Genomic DNA, 23,912 nt, shown 5'->3' with positions numbered 1-23,912 from the left:
GAGTATGTACGATTATAGGGGATAAATGCATACAGGGACAGTTGGACCAGTACAGAGAGGAACCCGACCTGGGGAAGGATGGCTGGGATGGCTTCTGGGCGGCTCTTCGGGCTCATACCTACTGCATTGGTTGGTTATCTTAGTGATTGTCATAACTGTTTGTTCTGTATTCATGGTATGTCTCAACTTGTGTTGCAGAATTATTACAGACAGACTAGTAGCTCCCTTCTTGGCCCCGATGTAGGTTATCATGGAATGATAAAAGGAGGGAATGAGATGTTAATGGGATAACATGCCATTAATTTTTTTGCTCCTTATCTTCTCACACAGGGGTATGTGGAAACTGTCTTAAACTACCTGCCCGAATAGGATTGGGTGGGAAACATTGTAAAGCTGTGAGACTGTAATTCTGTAAAGGGGTGAAACTTCTGTTTCTACTTTTTAAATGTTTACCTCCGCCATTTTAAGTCAACTTGCACTTTTCAGTGCTAACTTGCAAAGTTTGAAATCTCTCCTTATCCCTTTCTTCTACTAGGTTATTCTTCCTTTTTCCCTTGCCATTGTCTTTTTATTTCAAGCTGCTTCATTTACAATTGAATTTTAGCTATTTTCAATGATTCCAATTACATTTTTGGCAATTGTAGATCCTGAGCTATCACTGCAATTATTTCTATTTTCCTGATGTATGCAGGCAATTTCAACTTCAGCTTGTGTGCCAATTCCAAGAGCTTTGTCTTACCCATTTTCTGAAACAGCTAACTCCTTCCAAACTAGGCAAACTCTTAGCCACTGAAAGGGATGCTAATAGACAAGGCATTCCCTATTTAAACCAAACACAACAGCTGAAAAGAGAACACCAACACTCACCACTCACTGCCTTTGAGTCTAAAAATTCTAAACCCAAGCTGGAATTAGAGATTTTGTTCCTGGATAAGGCCCCAATTTGTTATGGATCAAACTGGACAAAGTAAATTATGGAGATAGCCTAAACCCTAATGTTTATATTTATTAAAAGGCAAGTGTAGGGTGTTGTGTTCCATCATTTGATTGATCCCCACCACTGAGCTTTAATCAAAATACACTTGTATTTTAACTGTATTGTTAGAATAAACAAAAAGATGTCCGAGATGTACTCAGACCTCTTGGCATCATGGTAGCCCACAAACACACTAAAACAGCAGCTAATGAACTTAAAAGACCCTATACAGCCAACGAGCAAAACAAACGTCATCTACAAAATACCTTGCAAGAACTGTGACAAATACTACATTGGACAAACGGGCAGAAAGCTAGCCACCAGGATACATGAACATCAACTAGCCACAAAACGACATGACCCACTATCACTAGTATCCTTACATACAGATGAGGAAGGACACCACTTTGATTGGGACAACACATCCATCCTAGGACAAGCCAAACAGAGACATGCAAGAGAATTCCTAGAAGCATGGTATTCCAACTGGAACTCCATCAACAAACACATCTACGACTCGCTGAGAAAAAGAACAGGAAATGACATCAACAACTCAAGGAAACCTAAACAGAGAAATAGAAAGTGGGACATAACACCAGCGCTTCACCAGAGGCTCACTGATGATGTTATCTAAAATGGTGATGAAACATCTGAAAACGAACCTTCCAGCTCAGCGAGCAAACTTACATCCAGAACCTCAACCTGAGCTACAAATCTTCTCAAAACTCGACAACAAAAAGAATTCGCATGGCCTTACTCTATAGAAATACTTAAGATATTGTATTATTTAACTATTAATCATCATCTGTTCCAATATAGGCTGCAACCCATAAAAACACCCTGGAAAGGCAATTCAGCAGCATTTATTATTTTCACACAGTCTCTCTATTTTCTTTCTACAGGACTGGAGAAAGAAAAAATTGCCCTTTTGATTTTTTAACAGGAAGCCTCTCTTTTTAAGAACATAGAACATGATGTTGTACTGTTATCCTACTCTAAGGTCAAACTAACTTGCATACCCTTCATTTTACTATCATCCGTGTGCCTGAGCGAGAGTCACTTTTACTGTATCTTACATTACACAGTGGTGGGTGCATGTGTGGGTGCACCACTGCCAGCGGTGGTAGTAAAGAACCTACATCTGAGATCTCCCCAATACCTTCTTCCAATCGCCTTAAAATTATGCTCCCTTGTAATAGTCATTCCCGCCCTGAGAAACAGTCTGACTATCCACTCTGTGTGCCTCTCATCATCTTGTACATCTCTATCAAGTCACCTCTCCTCCTTCTCTGCTGCAGTGAGAAAAGCCCCATCTCCCTGAACCTTTCCTTGTAAGACCTTCCCTCCAGTCCAGGGAGCGTCCTGGTAAATCTGCTCTGTGCTCTAGTTAAAGCTTCCACATCCTTTGTACAATGAAGCGACCAGAACTGAACACAATTTTCCAAGTGTGGTCTAACAGTTTTATTGAGCTGCAGCATACCCTCGCGGTCCTTAAGCTCAATCCTCCTGCTCATGAAAGCCAATACACCATACACCCTCTTAACAACCCTATCAACTTGGGTGGCAACTTTGAAGGATCTATGGACATGGACCCAAGATCCCTCTATTCCTCTACACTGCTCAGAATCCTGCCATTAACCCTATGTTCTGTATTCAAATTCAACCTTTTCAAATGAATCACTTCACACTTTTCTGGGTTGACTTCCATCTGCCACTTCTTTGCCCAGCTTTGCATCCATGTCCCGTTGCAACCTACAACAGCCCTCTATGCTGTCCACAACTCCACCAACCTTCATGTCATTGGCAAACTTACTAACCCACCATTCCACTTCCTCATCCAAGTCATTTATAAAGATCACAAAAAGAAGAGGTCCCAGAACAGATCTCCATGGGACATCGAGTTTCTGCTGCTAGAAATGAACATCTCACGGAGCTTCAGGTTGAATACTTTCCATCTACTACCACCCTCTGTCTTCTATTGGACAGCTAGTTTTGTATCCAGACAGCCAAATTTCCCTGAATCCCATGCCTCCTTACTTTCTGAATGAGCCCACCAGGGGGAACTTTATCAAACGCCATGTTAAAATCCATATACACCACATACAATGTGTTTTGTCACACCCTTAAAGAATTCAATAAGGCTTGTGAGGCAATGACCTGCCCCTCACAAAACCATGCTATTTCTAATCAAATTGTGCTTTTCCAAATAATCATAAATACTATCTGTCAGAATCTTCTCCAATAATTTGCCCACCACAGAAGACAGACTGACTGGTCTGTAATTCCCATGATGATCCCTATTTCCTTTCTTGAACAAGGGAATAATATTTGTCTCCCTCCAATTATCTGGTAATACTCCAGTAGACAGTGAGGGCACAAAGATCATCACGAAAGGTACAGCAATCTCTTCCCTCATTTCCCATAGAACACTAGGTATATCCCGTCTGGCCCAGGGGACTTAGCTATCCTCCTGTTTTTCAAAATTTCTAACACATCCTCCTTCCTAACGTCAACATTTTTGAGCACACCAGCCTGTTTCACAGCTATCCTCATAAGACTTCACTCTTACAGCAGAAAACTCAAGCTTTCAGCTCCAGCAATCAATAGAATTCTCCAACTCATTGAACATAAAAACACTATCTCCTCGGGTCTGTGGGAGCCTGATCCTGCCCGCACAGGATTCTTTTGTCCTACTTTATGTAATAAAATCCAGACAGAACTCAAAGCTGTTTGGAGAAGTCATTTTGGTACCACTGTGACAACACCCATCTCCAAGAGGAACAGGACAGAACACATTTCTTAAAGGAACAGTATCTTCTCACTAGACTAAGAATAATTAGTCAAAACACAATTAGTTATGAACTTAACTGGCCTGGGTAAATTGGAATCAAAGGTTGGCAGGCAAATCTGTAACAAAACAATGGATCACCTTTAAAGATATTTTGGTTACAGCAATGGTACATTTCCATAAAGGAGAAATGTTACATAAACAAATCTAAAGGGTGATAGATCAGGTGGACACAACATCCAAGAACCAGGATGAATATAGAGGTTTCAGAGGAAAAGTGATAAAATAAGTAAGTGAAACAATGAGATAGCATAAGACGACACTGGCTGCTAACAGCAAAAGGAATCCAAAAGTATCCTGCAGGAACTTCAGTGGCGAAATGATCGTAACAAGAGAAGTTGGGACTTCATTATGGGCCTTAAAGGAATTTACACATGGAGGCATAAGCACAACTGACATATTGAATAAACGCTTCACATCCATTTTACCAAGATGGTTTTGCCAAGTCATAACGACATAGGAGATGGTGGAGGCAGGTTAGTTAAAAAATGAGAGAAATGGTATTAGTTTGACTGTCTGTATATAGTTGAGAAGTCAAACAGAACAGACACATCCTAGGACACTGAGGAAAGGAAGAGTGAAAATTGGAATGGCAATAAACTTCTAATCCCCCGAGATATGGAAAGGTGCTAGAAGCCTGGAGAATCCTAAATATAATACAACGCCCTTATAATAAGGACAAACAGGAACTACATGTCCTTCAGTTTATTCTCAGTTTGGGACGAGGGAGGGGAGAAAGTTTTTAGAAACAATAATTCAAAACAAAATTAAACATCACTTTGCCAGATATGGGTTACTTAAGGAAAGTACATACAGATTTGTTGAGGGCAAATAACGTTTAAAAAACAAGTAACGGAAAGAGTATGAAATTTGATGAGCTTTTCTTGCAGACACAATAGGCAACACACCCACTTGTGCTAAAAGCATTTGGTGATTCTCAGCAGTATTTAATGTGATTGCTGCATAAGTCCTATTTTGGTAATTCTCAACCCAGTTAGGTAAATTCTTAAATAATTTATCCTGGTTGAAAAAATATATGCAAAGGTTTAAAATCATTGATTAAAACAGCATGAAATAATGGACAGACACAATAACTTTGAATTAATGCTTTATTTTTTTGGATGTCTTTCTGATAGGAAACTCAGCACAGGCAATTCAAATCAAAACAAAAATAAATATAAGAATATTTATGTAAAATTGCTCTCCCTCATGAACAATTATACATAATGTACAATTTCTGTTAAACTCTAATTTCAAGTTCTCCTAACACTTGGGAGGAGGTCATCTATACCACTCAAAAATGCATTAAAATATCTCCATGCAAACTTAGCAAAAAATGAACAAAAACAAATACCAGGAGAACTTTTTTAAACCTGCTTATAGTTGAAATTAAAATCAAACAATAACATTAATCACATTCATTTTTCTTCAAGTTCATATACAATTAAAATATTCTGGGTTCCTCACTATAGCTGCAGTAGTCACTTACGCTTGCAATACCACAGGATTTGTCCACCATTGCCCCGTTGTGCAGTAGCTTTGTTCAATTAATAATCAGTATCAGAGCCTTCTGCATTGTCCACATTGCGAGACAGCATGTAATTGTCCATGTCTATAGATCTGCAGTTGTTGATAGCATAGCGCAATCGCTCTGCCATGACTGTCTGACTGGAGTATGGGGGTAGACGCAATTGAAAGAAGCAGGTTTGTGAGGTAGGCAAGCTGTCGTAAGGCTGTCAAGGAACAGATATGATCATGAGTGGTGGTCAGACATAATTTAGAACACCAGATTATTGGATAGCAAACTTTAAACCATTTAACAGATCAGTATACACACAGGTACATTTAATTAATTCACAAGTCATACACTCTTGTAGATCATCAAAAAGTTAGCTTGAGTGTAAAGTAATGTGCTGCTGGTTTCTGACAGCATTGAGATATTCATCTAGTTCGCTGGATTTTTTATTTAAGGGTTATTTACTTAAAGTCAACTTCGAGAGCAGCCAATGGTCAAACTGAGGGAACTTTTACAATCAATAACATTCCAGGTACGACACAAAAAGATGTTGGAGGTTGACTGCATTTTGCTGGGCACGCGAGAAGGAATGATTTGATAGCCTTTGGTCAGGAAATTACTCAACTCAAGAATTAAGGGCAAGTTAACTTTCAGCTGATCAGCAAGCCAACATGGGTTTGTAAAATATAGGCCATGCCTTGGGGAATCTGCTTGGGTTTTTTTGAAGTGATGATTTTGAAGTACTGGAGAAAAGAATGCTATTTATATATCCCCTATAGGCATTTAGCTCACAGGACTGAAGGCACATTCTTGACCTTGCTAGGAAACTGGCTGAGCAGGAAGAGATAGAGTGTGGATTAAACAAAGACAAAGAATTGTGGATGCTGGACATCTGAAACAAAAACAGAAAACTGCTGGACAAACTGAGCAGGTCCGGCAGCATCTGTAGAGAGAAAGTAAAGTCGACATTTTGGATCCAGTGACTCTTCTTCAGAGTGGGTTTGTTGGGCAGGTACTCAAATGGACAGGCTGTAACAAGTTAGAGACAAAAAAAAACTGCAGATGCTGGAATCCAAGGTAGACAAACAGGAGGCTGGAAGAACACAGCAAGCCAGGCAGCATCTGGTGTCTGAGAGTTTAGATTCATGCCTCAAGTATTTACTGTATTAATTAATATATTAGAATGTGGAATAGAAAGTCACATATCCAAAATCAGCCAACCACAATGGTACGGTATAAAATGGTAAACCACATAAGGGAAAGCTGACAAAGGTTATTAATAGATTAAGTGAATGGGCATCTCAATGTAGGCAAATATGAAAAATTATCCATTTTGGACATAGAAAGGACAGAACAGGGCACTCTCTAAATGGTGAAAAGTTCACCAAGCCAAAACTGGGGCTAGGCAAATAGATTTCAATGTTAAAAGTAGTAAATGATCGACAAGCTAGATTTTATGTTTTCATTTGCAGGATCTCGCTATTGCTGGTGGGGTCCGAATTAGTTAACTTTCTTTAATTGATCTTGAGAAGGTAGTTGTGAGCTGCCTGCTTAAACTGTTGCAGTGCAAACAATGCGTTTTGGAAGGGAGTTCATGGACGTTGACCTAGTGACAATGAAGGAGCAGTGAATAATTTCAGGTCAGCAGTTTGAGGCTCGGAGGGAAACTTGAAGGTGATAGTCCGTCATTTCTGCTGTCCTTAGCATTCTAGATGGTAGAGACCAAGGATTTGGAAGGTGCTGTCAAACAACTTGGTGAGTTGTAGCAGTGTATCTTGCAGATGGCTCAAATTGCTTCACTATGCATTGGTGGAGGAGGGAATAAATACTGAAGATAGTGTACTGGGTGCTAGTCAAGTGGGTTGGTTTGTCCTGGATAGTGCTGAGCTTCTTGACGGCTGTTAGAGCTGCATCTATACAGACGAATGCAAAGTATTCCATCACATTCCTGATTTATACCTTTTTGATGGTGGACAGGCTTTAAAGAATCAGTGGTGAGTTCCTATCCTCAAGATTCCTAATCTCTAACCTGCTCTTGTAACCACAATATTGTTATAGCTGGACCAGTTTAGTTGCTGGTCAATATTAATCCCCAGGATGTTCATATTGGTGGGAGCCATTGAAGGTCAATGATGGCTAAATTCTCTCTTGTTCAAGATGGCTCATTACCTAACACACTGTGGCGTGATCGCCACTGAATTGTCAGCCCAACCTGATTGTTATCCAGGTCTTACTGCTTTTGCAAATGAACTGTTTCACTAACTGAGGAGTCACAAATGATGTTGAATATTTGCAATCATCAATGAACATCCCCACTTCAGATCCTATGATGGAAGGAATGCCATTGATGTAAATAGCTGAAGATGGTCAGTACTAAGACACTAGAAGTGTAGAAAATAGAAGCAGGAGTAGGCCATTTGGCCCTTTGAGCCTGCTCCACCATTCATCTATGTTCATGGTTGATCGTCCAAATCATTAGCCTGTTACTGCTTTTTGTCCCACGTTATTTTAGCCCCAAGCGCGATATCCAACTACTTCTTCAATCATACAATGCTTTGAAATCAAATGCTTTGTGGTAGCAAATTCCATAAGCTCAGCACTTTTTGGGTGAAGACATTTCTCTTCATGTCAGTCCCAAATGGTTTACCCTGTATCATTAAACTGTGATCCCTGGTTCTGGACACCCCACCATTGAGAACATCCTTTCTGCATTTATTAAATCTCGTCCCTTTAAAATTCTGTAAGTTTATAAAAGATCCCTGTCATTCTTTTAAATTCCGGTAAATATAATCCTGACCAATTCAACCAGTTTTCAATAGGTCAGTCCTGCCATCCCAGCCATCAGTCTGTTAAACCTTCCCTGTACTCCAGTTATAGGAACAGCATACTTCCTCAGATAAAGAGACCAAAGCTGCACATAATATTCCAGGTGCGGGCTCTCCAAGGTGTTGTATGATTGCAGCAAAATATCCCCACTCCATACTCAAACCTCTCACTATGAAAGCCAGCACACCATTTACCTTCTTGACTGTCTGCTGCCCCTGTATGCTTACCTTCAGTGATTGGTGCATCAGGACACCAAGGTCTCATTGCACATTACTCTCTTTCAAGTTACAGCTATTTAAATAATAATCTTACTGTTTTTGCTCCCAAAGTGGATCATCTCATACTTATTCACATCATACTGTATCTGACATGCATTTTCTCAGTCAGTTTGTCCAAATCTAACTGAGGCATCTCTGCATCTTCGTCACAGCTCATCCTCCCACCTGGTTTTGTATCATTTGGAAATGTTATATTTATAGTTCACTCACCTAATCATTAATACATATTGTGAATAGCTGTGGTTCCCCACTAGTTATTGCCTGCCATTCGGAAAAAGACTCTCCCAAACCCATATGCTTTAATTTACACACCAATCTCTTATGCGGGACTTTGTCAAAATAATTGAACAAAAAATTTCCAGGGGAGAATAAATGTTTCTTACCCGATCAACTTTCATAATCTGAAATCTCTGAGAGATATCGGCAGTGTTTGCTGGCAAACGAGATCGCCCAGACACAAAGCGCATGAAAAGAACTCGCTCTTCATTGGAGAATTCCTCCAACGTCTGCCAGAACCATTGTGTCAACTGATGTTGCTCATCCACCTCTCGATACCGCACAACCTTCTTTAGAACATCTACGGAGATTTCTGGCAGTCCACAAACCATTTGTTCTAACTGCTTAGCAGTAAGGAGAGAAAGCAGGGGAACTGGAATGATCCAAGACATCCCTTCTCGAACCGCAGCTACCTGAATGAGTAGCAAAGAAAAGGCAAACAGATAGTCAAATTCTTGCTAAAGTTTAAAAACAAAAGCATATCTGGTTTATTTGTCCATAAGTAAAACAAGTTCTGACAGCTAGAGAGCAGACTGGTTGCCTGCTTGTGTAATGAATGGCAACATAAAAAATTCCAATTAATGATGAGATACAAAACTCCAGCCAACAGTTCATTGATTAGTCATTTGGTAGTACAGAACTTGAGTACACGTAGCTTCCAGTTCCAAACAGCATATACTCTTGGTCGAAGCCACGTTCTCAACAAGCATACCCAACCAGTCCGTGCTTGCAATTATTCAAAACACAGTTTGCAATATTTGACTTGATTCTGCAATTGGACAACATTTCCTAAATGTCCTGAGTGTATAAAGAACAATGCTGATAACTAATTTACGATGGCTGAGATCAGTTTGGATATACTGGAAATTACATAAAAATGGGGTGGGGCTAGAGGGAGGAGTGTGTGGTGGGGCAAGTGCAGAAATCGGGGTAAACACTGTTACATTTGGGGCCTAAATTCTAGGTAAGAACCAAGAATTCATGTGGAAACAGGGTGACTTGGAGAGGCTGCAAATCTACAACTAGGTGGTACAACTAAAACCATTTCTGAAGAAGGGTCTCGGCCTGAAACGTCAGCTTTCCTGCTCCTCTGCTGCTGGGCCTGCTGTGTGCATCCAGCTCTACACATTGTTATCTCAGATTCTCCAGCATCTGCAGTTCCTACTATCTCTCTACAACAAGGTGGTCACTGCATTCCCCATGCAGATGGCCTCAAGGCCATCCGCTTCTTCCTGCTCTGCAGGCCTGACCAGTCCCCCTCCACTGACACCCTCATCGCCTAGCCAAACTCGTCCTCACCCTCAACAACTTCTCTTTCGATTCCTCCCACTTCCTACAGACAAAGGGGGTGGCCATGGGTACCCGCAGTGGCCCAAGCTATGCCTGCCTCTTTGTAGGTTACGTGGAACAGTTCCTCTTCCGTACCTACACTGGCCCCAAACCCCACCTCTTCCTCCGTTACATTGATGACTGTATCGGTGCCACCTCGTGCTCCCAAGAGGAGTTCAAACAGTTCATCCACTTCACCAACACCTTCCAGCCCAACCTCAAGTTCACCTGGACCATCTCCAACACATCCCTGACCTTCCTGGACCTCTCGGTCTCCATCTCAGGCAACCAACTAGCAACCAATGTCCATTTCAAGCCCACCGACTCCCACAGCTACCTGGAATACACTTCCTCCCACCCATCTTCCTGCAAAAATTCCATCCCCTATTCCCAATTCCTTCGCCTCCCCCACATCTGCTACCAGGATGAGGCATTCCACTCCCATAAATCCCAGATGTCCTCATTCTTCAAGGACCGCAACTTCCCCACCACCCCCCGCAGTGGTTGAGAACATCCTCGACCGTGTCTCCCACATTTCCCCTAACTCATCACTCACACCCTGTCCCCGCAATAACCGCCAAAAGAGAATCCCCCTCGTCCTCACATACCACCCCACCAACCTCCGCATACAACGCATCATCCTCCGACACTTCCGCCATCTACAATCTGATCCTACATTTTTCCATCCCCACCCTTGTCTGCCTTCTGGAGAGACCACTCTTTCCGGGACTCCCTTGCCCGCTCCACACTCTCCTCCAACCCCACCAGGCCATACACTTTCCCCTGCAACCATAGGAAGTGCTACACCTACCCCAACCACCTCCCTCACCCCATCCCAGGCCCCAAGATGACTTTCTACATCAAGATGATGTTCACCTACACATCTGCCATTGTGGTATACTGCATCCGCTGTTCTCGTTGTGGCTTCCTCTACATTGGGGAAACCAAGCGGAGGCTTGGGGGACTGCTTTGCAGAACACCTGTGCTCAGTTTGCAATGAACAACTGCACCTCCCAGTCGCGAACCATTTCAACTCCCCCTCACATTTCTTAGACGACATATCCATCCTGGGTCTCCTGCAGTGCCACAACGATGCCACCCGAAGGTTGCAGGAACAGCAACTCATGTCCTGCTGAGGAACCTGCAGCCCAATGGTATCAATGAGGATTTCACAAGCTTCAAAATCTCCCCTCCCCACACTGCATCCCAAAACCAGCCCAGCTCGTCCCTGCCCCATGCCCCCAGCCTGTTCTTCCTCTCACCTATCCCCTCCTCCCATCTCAAGCAGCACCTCCATTCCCTACCTACTAACCTCATCCCGCCCCCTTGACCTGTCCGTCCTCCCTGGACTGACCTATCCTCTCCATCTGCATCTGCAGTTCCCATTATCTTGGTCACTGTTTTAAAAATGGGTCAAGTTTTCTGACATCAGCAAAAGGCTCCCATTACTCTTGTGCAAAGCAGAACGTGCACTTCTCCTGCTAGTACTGTAGTGATGTTATTCTCTCACAATCGCTGATATCTATTATGTTTATTTGGTTGCTGCCTTTTGTTTTAAATTGGCACAGCACTTCCCAAAGGGTCCGTGCATGCACAATGAGAAAAATTCAGTGGTGTCAGCAAACAGCCTGAAAAATAGGGAATCTTCCATTTTGGTCAGTTAACTTAATCTTTTCTAAAAGGGCCATCCCTTTTAGAGTCTTTGGAACTCTAGTTCCACCCATCTTTGGAAACAGAAAGAGAGTTTTGAAATATTTTTTAAGGCAGAGGTAGATAATTCTTGTTAAACATGCTGGCGAAAGATTAGCAGGTATAGGCAGGAACACAATTGGAAGTTACAGACAGTTCTACCATGATCTTATTAAATGGCAACACAGACTCAGGGCACTGAATGGCCTACTCCTGCTCCTGCTCCTAATTTGTATGTTCATCACATTATTACAAGAGCATAAGATGATCAAAAGTCAATTTTCATTAAAACCAGATCAACAAGCACTCTTTTTAAAAACATGTAGAAAACATCCCAAGTCACGTCAGAAGGAAAAGAAAAGTGCAAAATTATAATAATCAGAAGAGATGAAAGGAATAGCAGAACAGAATAGACATCATGTAATATTTTCTGAATCCACATTCCAATCCTGTACCAATTATTCCAACAGGCACTCTGTGGAAGAAATCAAATTGTGACAGCCATTATTTGATTGGGCTAACTTTGGTGATCTACTTACTTGCCGATCAATTTCATGCAGCCGATATTCAATTGCCCTGTCCACATATTCCTTCCTATTGGAAAAGGTGAGTGGGATACTGTTCCCACCTGGGATAATCGGAACCATTTTACCATCAGCACTTTGACCCACAAAAGAATCAAGGGGTATCATCTGAAATACAAAGGCAAATGTAATTCTTCTACTCATCAAGGCTGAAACTTAGTCTTATAGAGCAAGTCCATCAGTTTAATTCTGGATTTTACATGATGATAGAATCACGTACACAAGATAGCAGAGACTCTGTGCTGAAGGCTGTCAAAAATACATGAAATCCACACTTTCCAGCATTATGACATTTCAAGTGCTTATTCAAGTACTTCATAAAGTTAAAAGGTTACCCAGCTCAACTATCCTCTCAGATAATAAAATGTGAGGCTGGATGAACACAGCAGGCCAAGCAGCATCTCAGGAGCACAAAAGCTGACGTTTCGGGCCTAGACCCTTCATCAGAGAGCCTCTGATGAAGGGTCTAGGCCTGAAACGTCAGCTTTTGTGCTCCTGAGATGCTGCTTGGCCTGCTGTGTTCATCCAGCCTCACATTTTATTATCTTGGAATTCTCCAGCATCTGCAGTTCCCATTATCTCAACTATCCTCTCAGCCAGTTTTAGATACCTTCCACAAACATTGCCTCTATAAGTATATTACTTCTGAAGTTTCCTTTATACTTCCTACCTTTCATTTTAAAATTGCATCCTCCTTGTTCTTGTTGCCTTAAAAAGAGGAATGGCTGCTTTTGATCCAGCCTGTCCATGCCCTTCAGCCTGAGACACCTTTTATCAGGTCCCCATTCAACTTCCCAACAAACAAAAACCCAAGCTTATCTAGAATTACTTTCTGAAGAAGGGTCTCAACCCGAAATGTCAGCCTTCCTGCTCCTCTGATGCTGTTTGGTCTGCTGTGTTCATCCAACTCTAAACCTAAACCTCTAAGCTTATCTGGAATCTTTTCATAGCTAAGATACTCTGCTCCAGGTACCGTCCTGATGATTTTCCACTACACCTTCTCCAGCCTAATTGCATCTTTTCCATAAACACAGAACTGTAGAGGTTGTAAATCAGAAACAATAACAGAAATTGCTGGAAAAGCTCAGCAGGTCTGGCAGCATCTGTGAAGAAAAATCAGAGTTAACAATTCAGGTCCGTTAACCCTTTCTTAGAACTGATGGCAGCTATGAAAACATCAGTTTACATGCAGAAGAAATGCAGCAAACGATAGGTAGGTATGGAGCCCAAAGAGAGAGATGAGCAGTTGGATAGACGAAGGAGTTGATAATGATTTGGCTTGGAGAGTGAATAGCTGTTTATGGGGACTGTTAGTGACTAACAATAGATTGCGTGTATTGGCAGGCTATGCGATAACAAGACCTGGTGTGAGAGGTAGGGTGCTAGGACATGGGAGAGTTGAGGCCCTAACATTGTTGAACTTCATATCGAGTCTGGAGGGCTGCAGGGAAAATGAGGTGTTGTTCTTCCAGTGTGCACTGAGCTTCACTGGAACACTACAGTAAGCCTGAGACAGAGATATTGGTCAGGGAACAGGGTGGTGTGTTGAAGTGGTAGGCAACAGGTAGCTCAGGGCTTTATTTTTGCACGTAGAATGTAGATGTTCTGCAAAGTGGTCACCTAGTTTATGCTTCATTTCCCCGATGTAGAACAGACCACATTGTGAGCAATGAATGCAGTAGACCAGATTCTGGAAAGCGCACGTAAAGTGTTGCTTCACTTGGAAGGTATGTTTGGGCCCTTGGATACGAGGGAGGGAGGAAGTAAATAGGCAGGTATCGCAAGTTTGGTGGTTGCGGGTGAAGGTGCCATGAGGGGCTGCTGAGAGTGAATGAGGGTGTCCCAGAGGGAACGGTGCCTGAGGAAGGTGGGCGAGGGAGGAGGGGAGTATGTGCCAGGTGGTGGCATTTCACTGTAGGTGGTGGAAATGGCATCTGATGATGTTCTGGATGTGGATGGTAGGAAGAGATGGGTTGGACTCATCTTTTCAAAAGTGTGAGATCACCAGAACTACACACAGTACTCTATTTCTGGCCGAACAAAGTCCTCTACAACCCCAACATCACCTCCCTGCTCTTATAATAGATAATTCTGTGTTCTTAACTACCCTATTAACCTGCCTTGACACCTTCAGAGATTTGTGGATAAGTATCCCTAGATCCTTCTATTTTTCTAAGCTTCCTAGTGTCTTGAGATTCACTGGGTACTACCTTGTCTTTTTTCTTCTTTCAAAGTACATTGCCTCACATTTAACAGGTTAAATTCCATCTGCCACTGATATGCCTACCTGACCAACCCATTTACATCCTCCTGTAACCCAAAATGTTTTCCCTCACTGTCAGCCACCTGGCCTATCTCTGTGTCATCTGCAAAAATACTTATCATCTCCTTCACATTCTCATCTATCGCTAACACATTGATAATATGATTTCGAGTTCAAAACCATTTGATGATTAAAACCGAAACACCCAGAGAAGCTTGGGTCACTCTGTAATCTGTTCAAGGAAATGGGAAAAAAATGGTATAACCTGCCTTTCGCCTCCTAACTTTTAATAAAGGAGGTTAAATGAAAGAAATGCCTGCTGCTCACTTTTAGTACAAGTAACAATTTATTTACCTAACTCTAAGAGTGAACAAATTAACAGACCTACTTAGAAGCTGAACTAATCCTGAACAGAACAAAATTCTAATGACATGCTGTTCCAATAAATATAAGTCTCACTTGTATAAATCATAGTAGTAAGAAAAATAAATTAGAACTTAGACTCTCAAAACTAGAATCAGGATGCGTCTTCTAGAATGTCTTGTGCCTTTTCCGCTATCCTTCTTTCTTCATCGAATCCTTACGTCAAGAATATTAGGGTAAGAGTGCTATGGTACCTTTTAGATGGTGCTTAATCAGAGAGCTTAAAGATTTACGAGAGACCCAGAATTTTACACTTCTAACAAGAGTTTGTGCTCACACATTTTCAAAAACCCACTCGTTATATATCCATGATGACCTGCCAATTTTCTTACAATAGGATTGGTCCTAGGTTGTCAACGCCATCAGATTTAAAATTTAAATTGTGTGATATTCAAGCTGCTTGCCTTAACATCAAAACAGACCTAGGTTGCCAACCACATGACCAATTGAGACATTTGTTTCAACTTCAGAACTATTTGATGCTTGTAGACATTTTAAAAAAATCTCCAAGCTTAGGAAAGCACATCATCTCAGAAAGGGACCACACATTTCCCCCTATCATTTTTACAAACAAATTCTAACATTCTACCCTCTAATTCACAAGTACTCTACCCAACTTTGCACCACTTCCATCCCTTAGGAAAACAAATGAACCATCATTATAAAAGATGACTTTTTTCCCTAAATCTTAATGCCATGATTACTAAATCCATGATCACTATCTTCTGTGCACATTTCCCTTTTAAACCTGCGATAATGCATCTGCAACATGTGCAATCTGTAAATTAAATACGTGTAAAGTAAGACTCCAAGGAAATAGTCTGGTACTCTTGCCCTAAATCTTTCCAAAAACGTCAAAATGTTGTGATCAGTACACACCATCTCAGATGCATTGTTCACAACATTATCATTAAAATGTTGTAACGGCAATACTAAACTCAAATAACTGACGCTGAACATTTGAATATTTTCCTGATGATTATCAGGTTTATTGGGGGGGGAAAAAAAGATCAATTGGTCTTTTAATGCCAGTTATCCTCCTGTAACAACACAGCTCCAACCGCTACATTGCTTACATCAACAGCTGCTTTAAAAGGTTTCAAGAAAATTGTATGGCTAAAGTAGTGCGGTGGTTAATACTGCCTTTAAATTCTCAATTGTTTCCTGCCCACTAATCTGTTCACTGAAATTTTGTGTTCTTCTTGAACAAATCGATCAGCAATGACATCATGCTCCTAAAGTTGGTACGAATTTCCTGTTGAATCTGCTCAGTCCCAAAAAAGCATTGCACTTCCTTCTTTGAGGATGGTCTTGGAAATTTCTCGATGGCCTTCGTCTTGATGGTCCTTGGTATCATCCTTCCATGTCCAATGTTGTGTCCCAAGAACGTCACTTCTGCTTTCGCAAATTCTGTCTTTGCTAAATTTGCCTTCCATAGTCTTTCGTGGAGCTCTGCTAAATGCACGTGATCTTTCTATGAATGGCTAAAAATCACTAAGTTATCTATACAGAGGGCACAATTAATTAATCTTTCCACAAAGTTGTGCATAAATGTTTGAAATGTGGTTGGAGCATTCTTTATTCCAAAGTGCATCACTTTAAACATGATACTTGATACAGCCCATTTGGAATTACAAATGCAGAAACTTCTTTCGCTCTCTCCGACAAATGTGTTCGCCAATAGCCACAAAATAAATCTAACTTTGTGATGTTAATGGCTTGCCCAAATTTTTCCACAGTCTTCCAGGCTTGAAATTGGGTATAAGTCTGATTTAGTCACAGTGCTGACCTTCTAATAATCCAACCAGAATTGTTGAATACCATCAAGTTTGGGGACCAACACATTGGGTGAACCCCACTTGCTTTGACCTGGCTCGATGGTGTCTTCTCGGAGCATCTCCTACATTTCTTTCGGTATCTGTGCTGCTTTGAGAGGATTAAGTCTGTTTTATTGGAACAGCATTCCCTCCATCCACCTCATGTACTACAGGCATTAGTCTTCCCCATTCTATTCTTCCCCTTTTCTACATATGTCCACAGAGCTGCAACACGATTATTCAATTCAGTCTTCTGTTCCTGAGACAGATAGTTTTCTACCCTATCCCATTCTTTGAGGAATTCCTCATTATTTATTATGAGGCACATCAAAATCTTAATTATTTGGATTTGATTCCTCACTCTGAGTGGCAGTGACTAATACCTATTTGTCTGGTTCCCTGGCCCTGTTACACCAAGGTTTCAGCATAATCACATGACATACTTGATAAAGGTTTTTCCTATCTGACATCTTTACTAGATAATTCACCTGACTTAACTTCCTTTCAAGCTGATGGGGACCACTAAACCTTGCTCTGAAGGAGTCTCTTATCACTGATAACAGCATCAATACTTTATCACAAAGTGCAAACGTCTGGATTTTAGATTTCTTATCTGCTTCCCACTTCATTAGATTCTGTGCCAACTTCAGATGTTGTCTAGCTAATTCACCTACTCCGTTTAATGTTTCTTTCGCCTCAGATTCATAATCCAAGTGTGATATCTGACTTCATGCAATCAACTTTTCCTGAGTTAATTTTATAGGCTCTCTTACTTCGTGTGTGAAGATCAATTTAAATGGAGTAAAATAAGTCAATTCATTTGGAGCTTCTTTAATAGCAAGTAATATAAATTAGATACTGTTATATCAATCGTTTACATATCCTGGAAATAAGCCCTCAGCATAGTCTTTGGGGTCTGCTGCCACCTTTCAAATGACCCCTGGGATTTAGGATGATATGCACTCGATATAAACTGTTGGACGCCTAAACTATCCATGACCTCCTTGAATAATTTGGCAGCAAAATTGGACCCTTGGTCTGATTGAATCTCCATGGGCAGACCATAACAGGTAAAGAAAGCAAGTAACTCCTCCACAACCTTGACATTCTGCGATGGAATTGCCTCTGGAAATCCAGTAGACACATTCATTATGGTTAGCAAATACTAGTTCCCACTTTTAGTTTTAGGGAGGGGACCTACACGATCAATCAATGTGCATGAAATGTTTTTCAAATGTGGGAAGAGGCAAAATTCAACCACATCTTTGTGTGATCCAGGCCAATAGAAATGCCTCATATCTTAGCCTGAGTCTTCCTCACTCCTAGATGACATCCTACAAGTAATGTGCATGCTACCCATAATACTTCCTGACTAGACAGTAATGGCAGCACAATCTGGTGCACTTTCACCCATTTCTCTTCTGCACCAACCTGCCAAGGTCTCCCTTTCCACCTTAAGATTTTATCCTTAAGGTAATAACATTCAGGAATACATTCTGATTCCTTTTCCACATAGGCTTTATAGTATAAATCTTTTATTGCCTCATCTTTTTATTGTAACTCCATTCATCTTTCAGAACCAAACACCACTGCCTGATCCTCTATCTGTTCAGGTTTTTCCTTTACCATTTCATCAAACAGGGTGTCAGCTAACTGAACCTCACTTCATCTTTCTCTTTGGGTTTTCCCTCTTGCTTTAACCTACAACTGTGGGATCTTGTCACCACACAGTCCAGAAAAATTCCAGGGCATTTTTCTTTCAACTCCTCAGGTCCTTAGTTTTCCTTCAGCTTCTCCACTTCAAGGGGCATCACTCCCAACTTTGATCTTGCTGAGTTGTTTCCAAGAATAAACTGTATTCCTGAAATACACACTCAAATCACTTCCACTGTCACTTTCCCAATCTTGATTGGACTTTCTAGTCCAATCTTAAACAGGGGAATGCTAAATCTCTCTCCATTTGTTCCACAGATTGTCACTCTCGGGTAAGAGTTCAGAAGTGCAAATATTTTCATCTCATTACGACAGACTTGGTTAGATCCTGTATCTCTCAATATTTTAACCTCTTTATCTCTCCTCTTGTTCTTCCTGAGTAATATGCCCAAACATTATCAAATCACCCACACAGGTGAAGTCTTTGAAGAGATGGGGAACTCTCTTACTATCGAGCCCATAACTAGCTATGCACTCTCCTGTAGCTTCTCAACTTCTCTTGGGATTTCCTTCACTCCCGCAACTAATCCCACTAGGTTAGCCCTTTTTTAAAACCACATCCTTCTTCCCAGCACCTCTCTTCAGCAGCACTGTGGCTGTGTATGTCCCCTGTTACAATGGGGACGCCGGAGGCCTTTCACCTCTTGGGTTTCTTTTCTCACCTGTGGTAAACTGCTCCTAATGTGATCTACCGTTTGCTTTTCATTGAAGGATCATCCTTTTCTCCAATTTCTATCCCTGATGGAATAAAATTGCTTTCGGAAGCCACATTTCAATTCATGCACAAATATGGATTCATCCGCTATCTCTGCAGCTCTTCTTACTTTGGTAACTTTCTGTTCCTCAACAGGAGTTATCATTATCTCTGGAGGTGAGCTTTTGAACTCCTCCAGCAGAATAATCTTTCCAAGATTCTCATATGTCTTTTCCATCTTTAATGATCTCACCCATCCATTGGCATTGTTATGTTTAATTCTTTCAAACTCAATGCAAGTCTGACCTGGTTCCTCCCTTATACTTCCGAGCTGTGTCTATATGCTTCTGGTACCAAGTCACAGGCGCTCAAAATAGTCTGTTTCACTCCTTCATATTCTCTTGACAGCTCATCCAACAGTGCTGCAAATACCTCGTCAGACATGCCTGCCAACTTAGTCTGAGCTAACATGTACCACATATTCTCTAACTAGTTCACATGTTTAGCCAATTTCTCAAAGGAAATGAAAGAGGCCGCTACATCTTTTTCATTGAATTTTGGTAATGTTTGGGCATATTTGTACATATTCTAACTGGCTTGCTGGCTAATCATCACTTCTATCTTGTACTTTTACACCTATCATTTGAAGTCTTTTTGCTTCAATTTCCAACTTCACCTTTTCCAATTTGAACATTTTTCCCTCCTTTCTTCTCTCGGATTAGAATCTTCTTTCCTTTTTGTCTTCTGTTTTATTTACAACTCTCTCCTTTTCATTCTGTAACTCCAGTTGTTCATTTGCATTTTAATGTTTTCTTACTCCACTGCACTTGTTTGTTTCTCTGACATACCTAAATGCTTGGCAAACTCCATTACAATTTCAGCTTTCCTCTTATCCCAAAGTTAAACCCAAATTTTGCCCGTATTCTAAATTTAACTGTACTTCCCTCCCCTGCCCTTCTCAACTTTCTTGGTAAATTTAGGAAGCATCCTCAAACCCTAAAACCTCTTTGGCAATGTGAAGAGGTGCTTCCCCCATTTCTGATTTAACCAACCACAAGTAACCGAAATTAAACAAACTTTCCACTTCTCATCAAGATTTCATTTAAAGATCTAGGACACTAATGCCCGAGCCTGTTTAAATCTGGTGGGACCTTTCATACCACAAATCTGTTCATACCAGTCTAAATCTGTTCAGATTCTATACACAAACCACCCAGAAGTGAGTCCCCAACCTGGGTTGTTATGGTGAGGAACATAGAACATAGAACAGTACAGCACGGTACAGGCCTTTGGCCCACTATATTGTGCCCACCGATTATCCTCCTAAGATCAATCCACCCTGCATACCCTACATTTTACTATCCTCCATGTGCCTACCCAAAGAGTCGCTTAAAAGTCTGTAAAGTATCTGACATCTGAGAAGGTTGAACCCCTCCGATAATTAAAACCAAAACACCCAGAGAAGCTGGCCTTGCTCTGTAAGCTGCTAAAGGAAATGGGAAAAATGGTGCAAGCTGCCTTTCACATCACAATCAGTTATAAAGGAGAGGGTAAATGAAAGAAATCCCTGCTACTCATGTTATAAGTAACAATTTATTTACCTAAGTGTAACAGAGAACAAATTAACAGACCTACTTACTAACCAAGCAATTCTCATTTAACTATTAACTATACCCTAACAGACAAAATTCTAATGGCATGCTGTTCCAATAAATACAAGTCTCACTAATATAAATCAAAGTAGTAAGAAAAATAAATTAAAATTTAGACTCTGAAAACTAGAGTCAGGATGCATCTTCTGAAATGTTCTGTGCCTTTTTTGCTTTTCTTCAGTCAGGAAATTTTTTTTGTTAAATCCTTCTGTCAGGAATATCAGCTATGAGTGCTGCTGTGCCTTTTAGATGGTGCTTACTCAGAGAGCTTAAAGATTTCTGTGAGAGCCAGAGTTTTACTCTTCCAATGGCAGTTTGCGCTCTCACACATCTTCAAAAACCATCTTCTTATATACACTTGATGACCTACAATTTTTTTGAATGATAGGTTTGGTTTCAGGTCGTCAACACCGTATTTTAATTTAATTGGGTTTTGGTATCCAGCACCTGGTTTAAATTAATTGGATGATATTAATTCAATTGTTGGCCTAAATGTCAGAACAACCACACAGCCAATTGACACGTTTTAACTTCAGAACTGACTGTGTGTTGGCAGCTGCTTGCAGATATTATTTTCACCTCCAAGCTTAGAAAAGCATAACACTTCTGCAAGAGACCATGCACGCTTTCCCCACTATCATTTTTACAAACAAATTCTAACATCCTGCCTTCTAATTTAGAAGTACTCTACCCAACTTTGCAAACCATTAGAGACCCAAACCCAATTCAAGTGATATGCCATAAGATGAAGGTGTAGAGCTGAATGAATACAGCTGGCCAAGCAGCAGAGGAGCAGGAAAGCGGATGTTTCCGGCCTAGACCCTTCATCAGAAATGTTTTGAAGAAGGGTCTGAGGGAGGATCTGAGGGAGGGTCTAGGCCCGAAATGTCAGCCTTCTTGCTCCTCTGATGCTGCTTGGCCTGCTGTGTGCATCGAGCTCTACACCTTGTTATCTCAGTTTCTTCAACATCTGCAGTTCTTGCTATCCAGTGATATGCCACAGGATCGCAGTCTCCAGTCGCACAAACAGCCTACTCCCAGCACCTTATGTCTATGATACTAATTTTAGATCCACTGTGCCAAGTTACCCTGGATTCCATGTGATTTATTGTTGAACAAATGGCAAACCAAAGTAAGTTAATCTTTATTACTGTGCAACTTAGATGATGGTTCTTTAAAACTCCAAATGCTCCATGTTCATTCACTCACAAATAAGGCAAACAAAAAGAGACAGTTTGATGCAAATATTACAAGTGGAAAAATATAGATAGGGAAAATGAATTTGTGTAGATCAGGCTACAAGGGTGGGGTGATCTGTTTCTCAGTTTCTTTGTTTTGTTTTATGTGTTAATGACACAATGTTGTCCACAAAACAATAGTCGATCTTCAATTCAACAGCTAATCAAGAAACCTTTGTCTTCACTTGAATTAGAACACTTATTATTCAGAATCTTCATGTTTGCTTTTCTTTTTCACTCAAAGATGCTTCTTATTTTCAGGATTCCGGGCATTTGAGTTCACGGCACTTAGCCCCGTAACAAACTATAGCCTAATGGTATCATCAAGCATTGTTCCCTTAACTAAAATGTTCTTGAGACTTCTGAAACAGTAGGTAATCACCTCAGTGCCCCAAAAAGTAACCATAATACTGTGCAGCTAAAGCATATACCCTCGATCTTCAAGTTGCAAAAACTGTCCTAGCACTTTCAGCTCTAAATTAGTTAAATATCCATTTTCCAGTTTACAGGCCAAAAGGGGCAAAAAAGAAACTATGCAGCCCCTAAAAGCAAAACTCAAGCATTACAAAATCATCTTGTTTTCTGAAAGCTATGTTCTAGAACTAGCTAAAAATTACAGCTGTAACAGTCGAGCAGCCAAGTGCAGGGAGTGTATCGCCAAAGAATGTCCAATGAAAACCATTACAAGTCCAAAATCATTAAACTTTACATTCAGTTCCTCATAAGCTTTGGACCCAATTTCATCTGTCCTCACAACCGATGACCAAGATTGGGAGCTGAATATTCAAGGATATTTAACACTAAGAAAAGATAGAATACTTAATATTTTAAAATAATGCAGGAAAACTCAAGGTTCATCAGTTGTGACTTAACAATCCTGCAGCCATTACTGACTTAAATAATATTGATCAAAAAGAATCACTTTCCTCAGGGAAAGATCTTTCAAAAGTAGGACTAGGGTTCATCAAACATAATGAAACACTAACCTCATGGAAATTCTCTTCAGTTATCCCACCTTCTTCGATGTGAAGAATGCTGTTGAGCGTTTGCACATAAAGCAAGTCCACCTCCTCAAGATCTTCCAAAGAAAGTGGAATACAGCAAAGCTGCTTCCATATCATTGGTGCTAAGTGGAGATCCAATGGTTTCTTTGTACGAATGGCAACACCCATAAGAATTCCTAAAAATTTGAACTGCAGCAGGTGTTCATCCGAACATGCTGAAGGGTTCAGGAGGAATCTGTAGAAAAACAAGCAAGTTCCTTTATAAATTTAGAAATCTGTTATTGTCCCTCAGTAATTAGCTGAATAAGGCAGTGAACTTTCATATACTATCAAGAAAATTACACCAGCAGCTCGAAATGACAGTGATTAGGTTTAAATAACAACAACATTGCTGGTAAAAATGTTGCTTTTGATTTTCAAAACTTGCATAAGGGAGAATAAATGGCTGGATAAATCCAAGAGGTTATTAAATAAATGGAGAAAAAGATAAACCAATCTGTGTGAACAGTGAAGAAGTGGGGTGGTAGTGGGAGCTGTCCAATCGCTTGTAAACTGAAGGCTTTGCTGCATTAGCAAGATTGCCTAAATACCTCCCTTTAAAACAGACAAGCAACAAGCAACATGGCAAAAGCTGCTTCTAGGCAGTGTTAAGTAATTATAGATATGGTCACATATGCCTCGTTTTAAACAAATGACAAGATCAAGTAAAGTAAAACATTACACAACACAGGAACAGACTTTTTGCACCAATATTGGATGCCTTCCTAAACAGAAAAACCTTTTGCT

The 23,912-nt window shown here is 40.7% G+C and overlaps 1 protein-coding gene across 1 annotated transcript in view; it reads right to left on the bottom strand.

The window, feature by feature from the left end:
* Window positions 1–4,919: 4,919 nt before the first annotated feature.
* Window positions 4,920–23,912, bottom strand: part of herc1 (HECT and RLD domain containing E3 ubiquitin protein ligase family member 1) — a 339,275-nt gene continuing 320,282 nt past the window's right edge. The window contains exons 75-78 of the mRNA XM_059640184.1: window positions 23,109–23,361; window positions 12,278–12,430; window positions 8,828–9,133; window positions 4,920–5,557 (exon numbers count right to left, since the gene is read on the bottom strand). Coding sequence (XP_059496167.1) covers window positions 5,372–5,557; window positions 8,828–9,133; window positions 12,278–12,430; window positions 23,109–23,361 — 898 coding nt within the window. The 3' untranslated portion in view covers window positions 4,920–5,371. The remainder of the gene's footprint in view (window positions 5,558–8,827; window positions 9,134–12,277; window positions 12,431–23,108; window positions 23,362–23,912) is intronic.

This window comes from Stegostoma tigrinum, chromosome 36 (genome assembly GCF_030684315.1).
Source record: "Stegostoma tigrinum isolate sSteTig4 chromosome 36, sSteTig4.hap1, whole genome shotgun sequence".
Lineage (NCBI taxonomy): Eukaryota > Metazoa > Chordata > Chondrichthyes > Orectolobiformes > Stegostomatidae > Stegostoma > Stegostoma tigrinum.
This window is presented reverse-complemented; position numbering and strand designations above follow the sequence as displayed.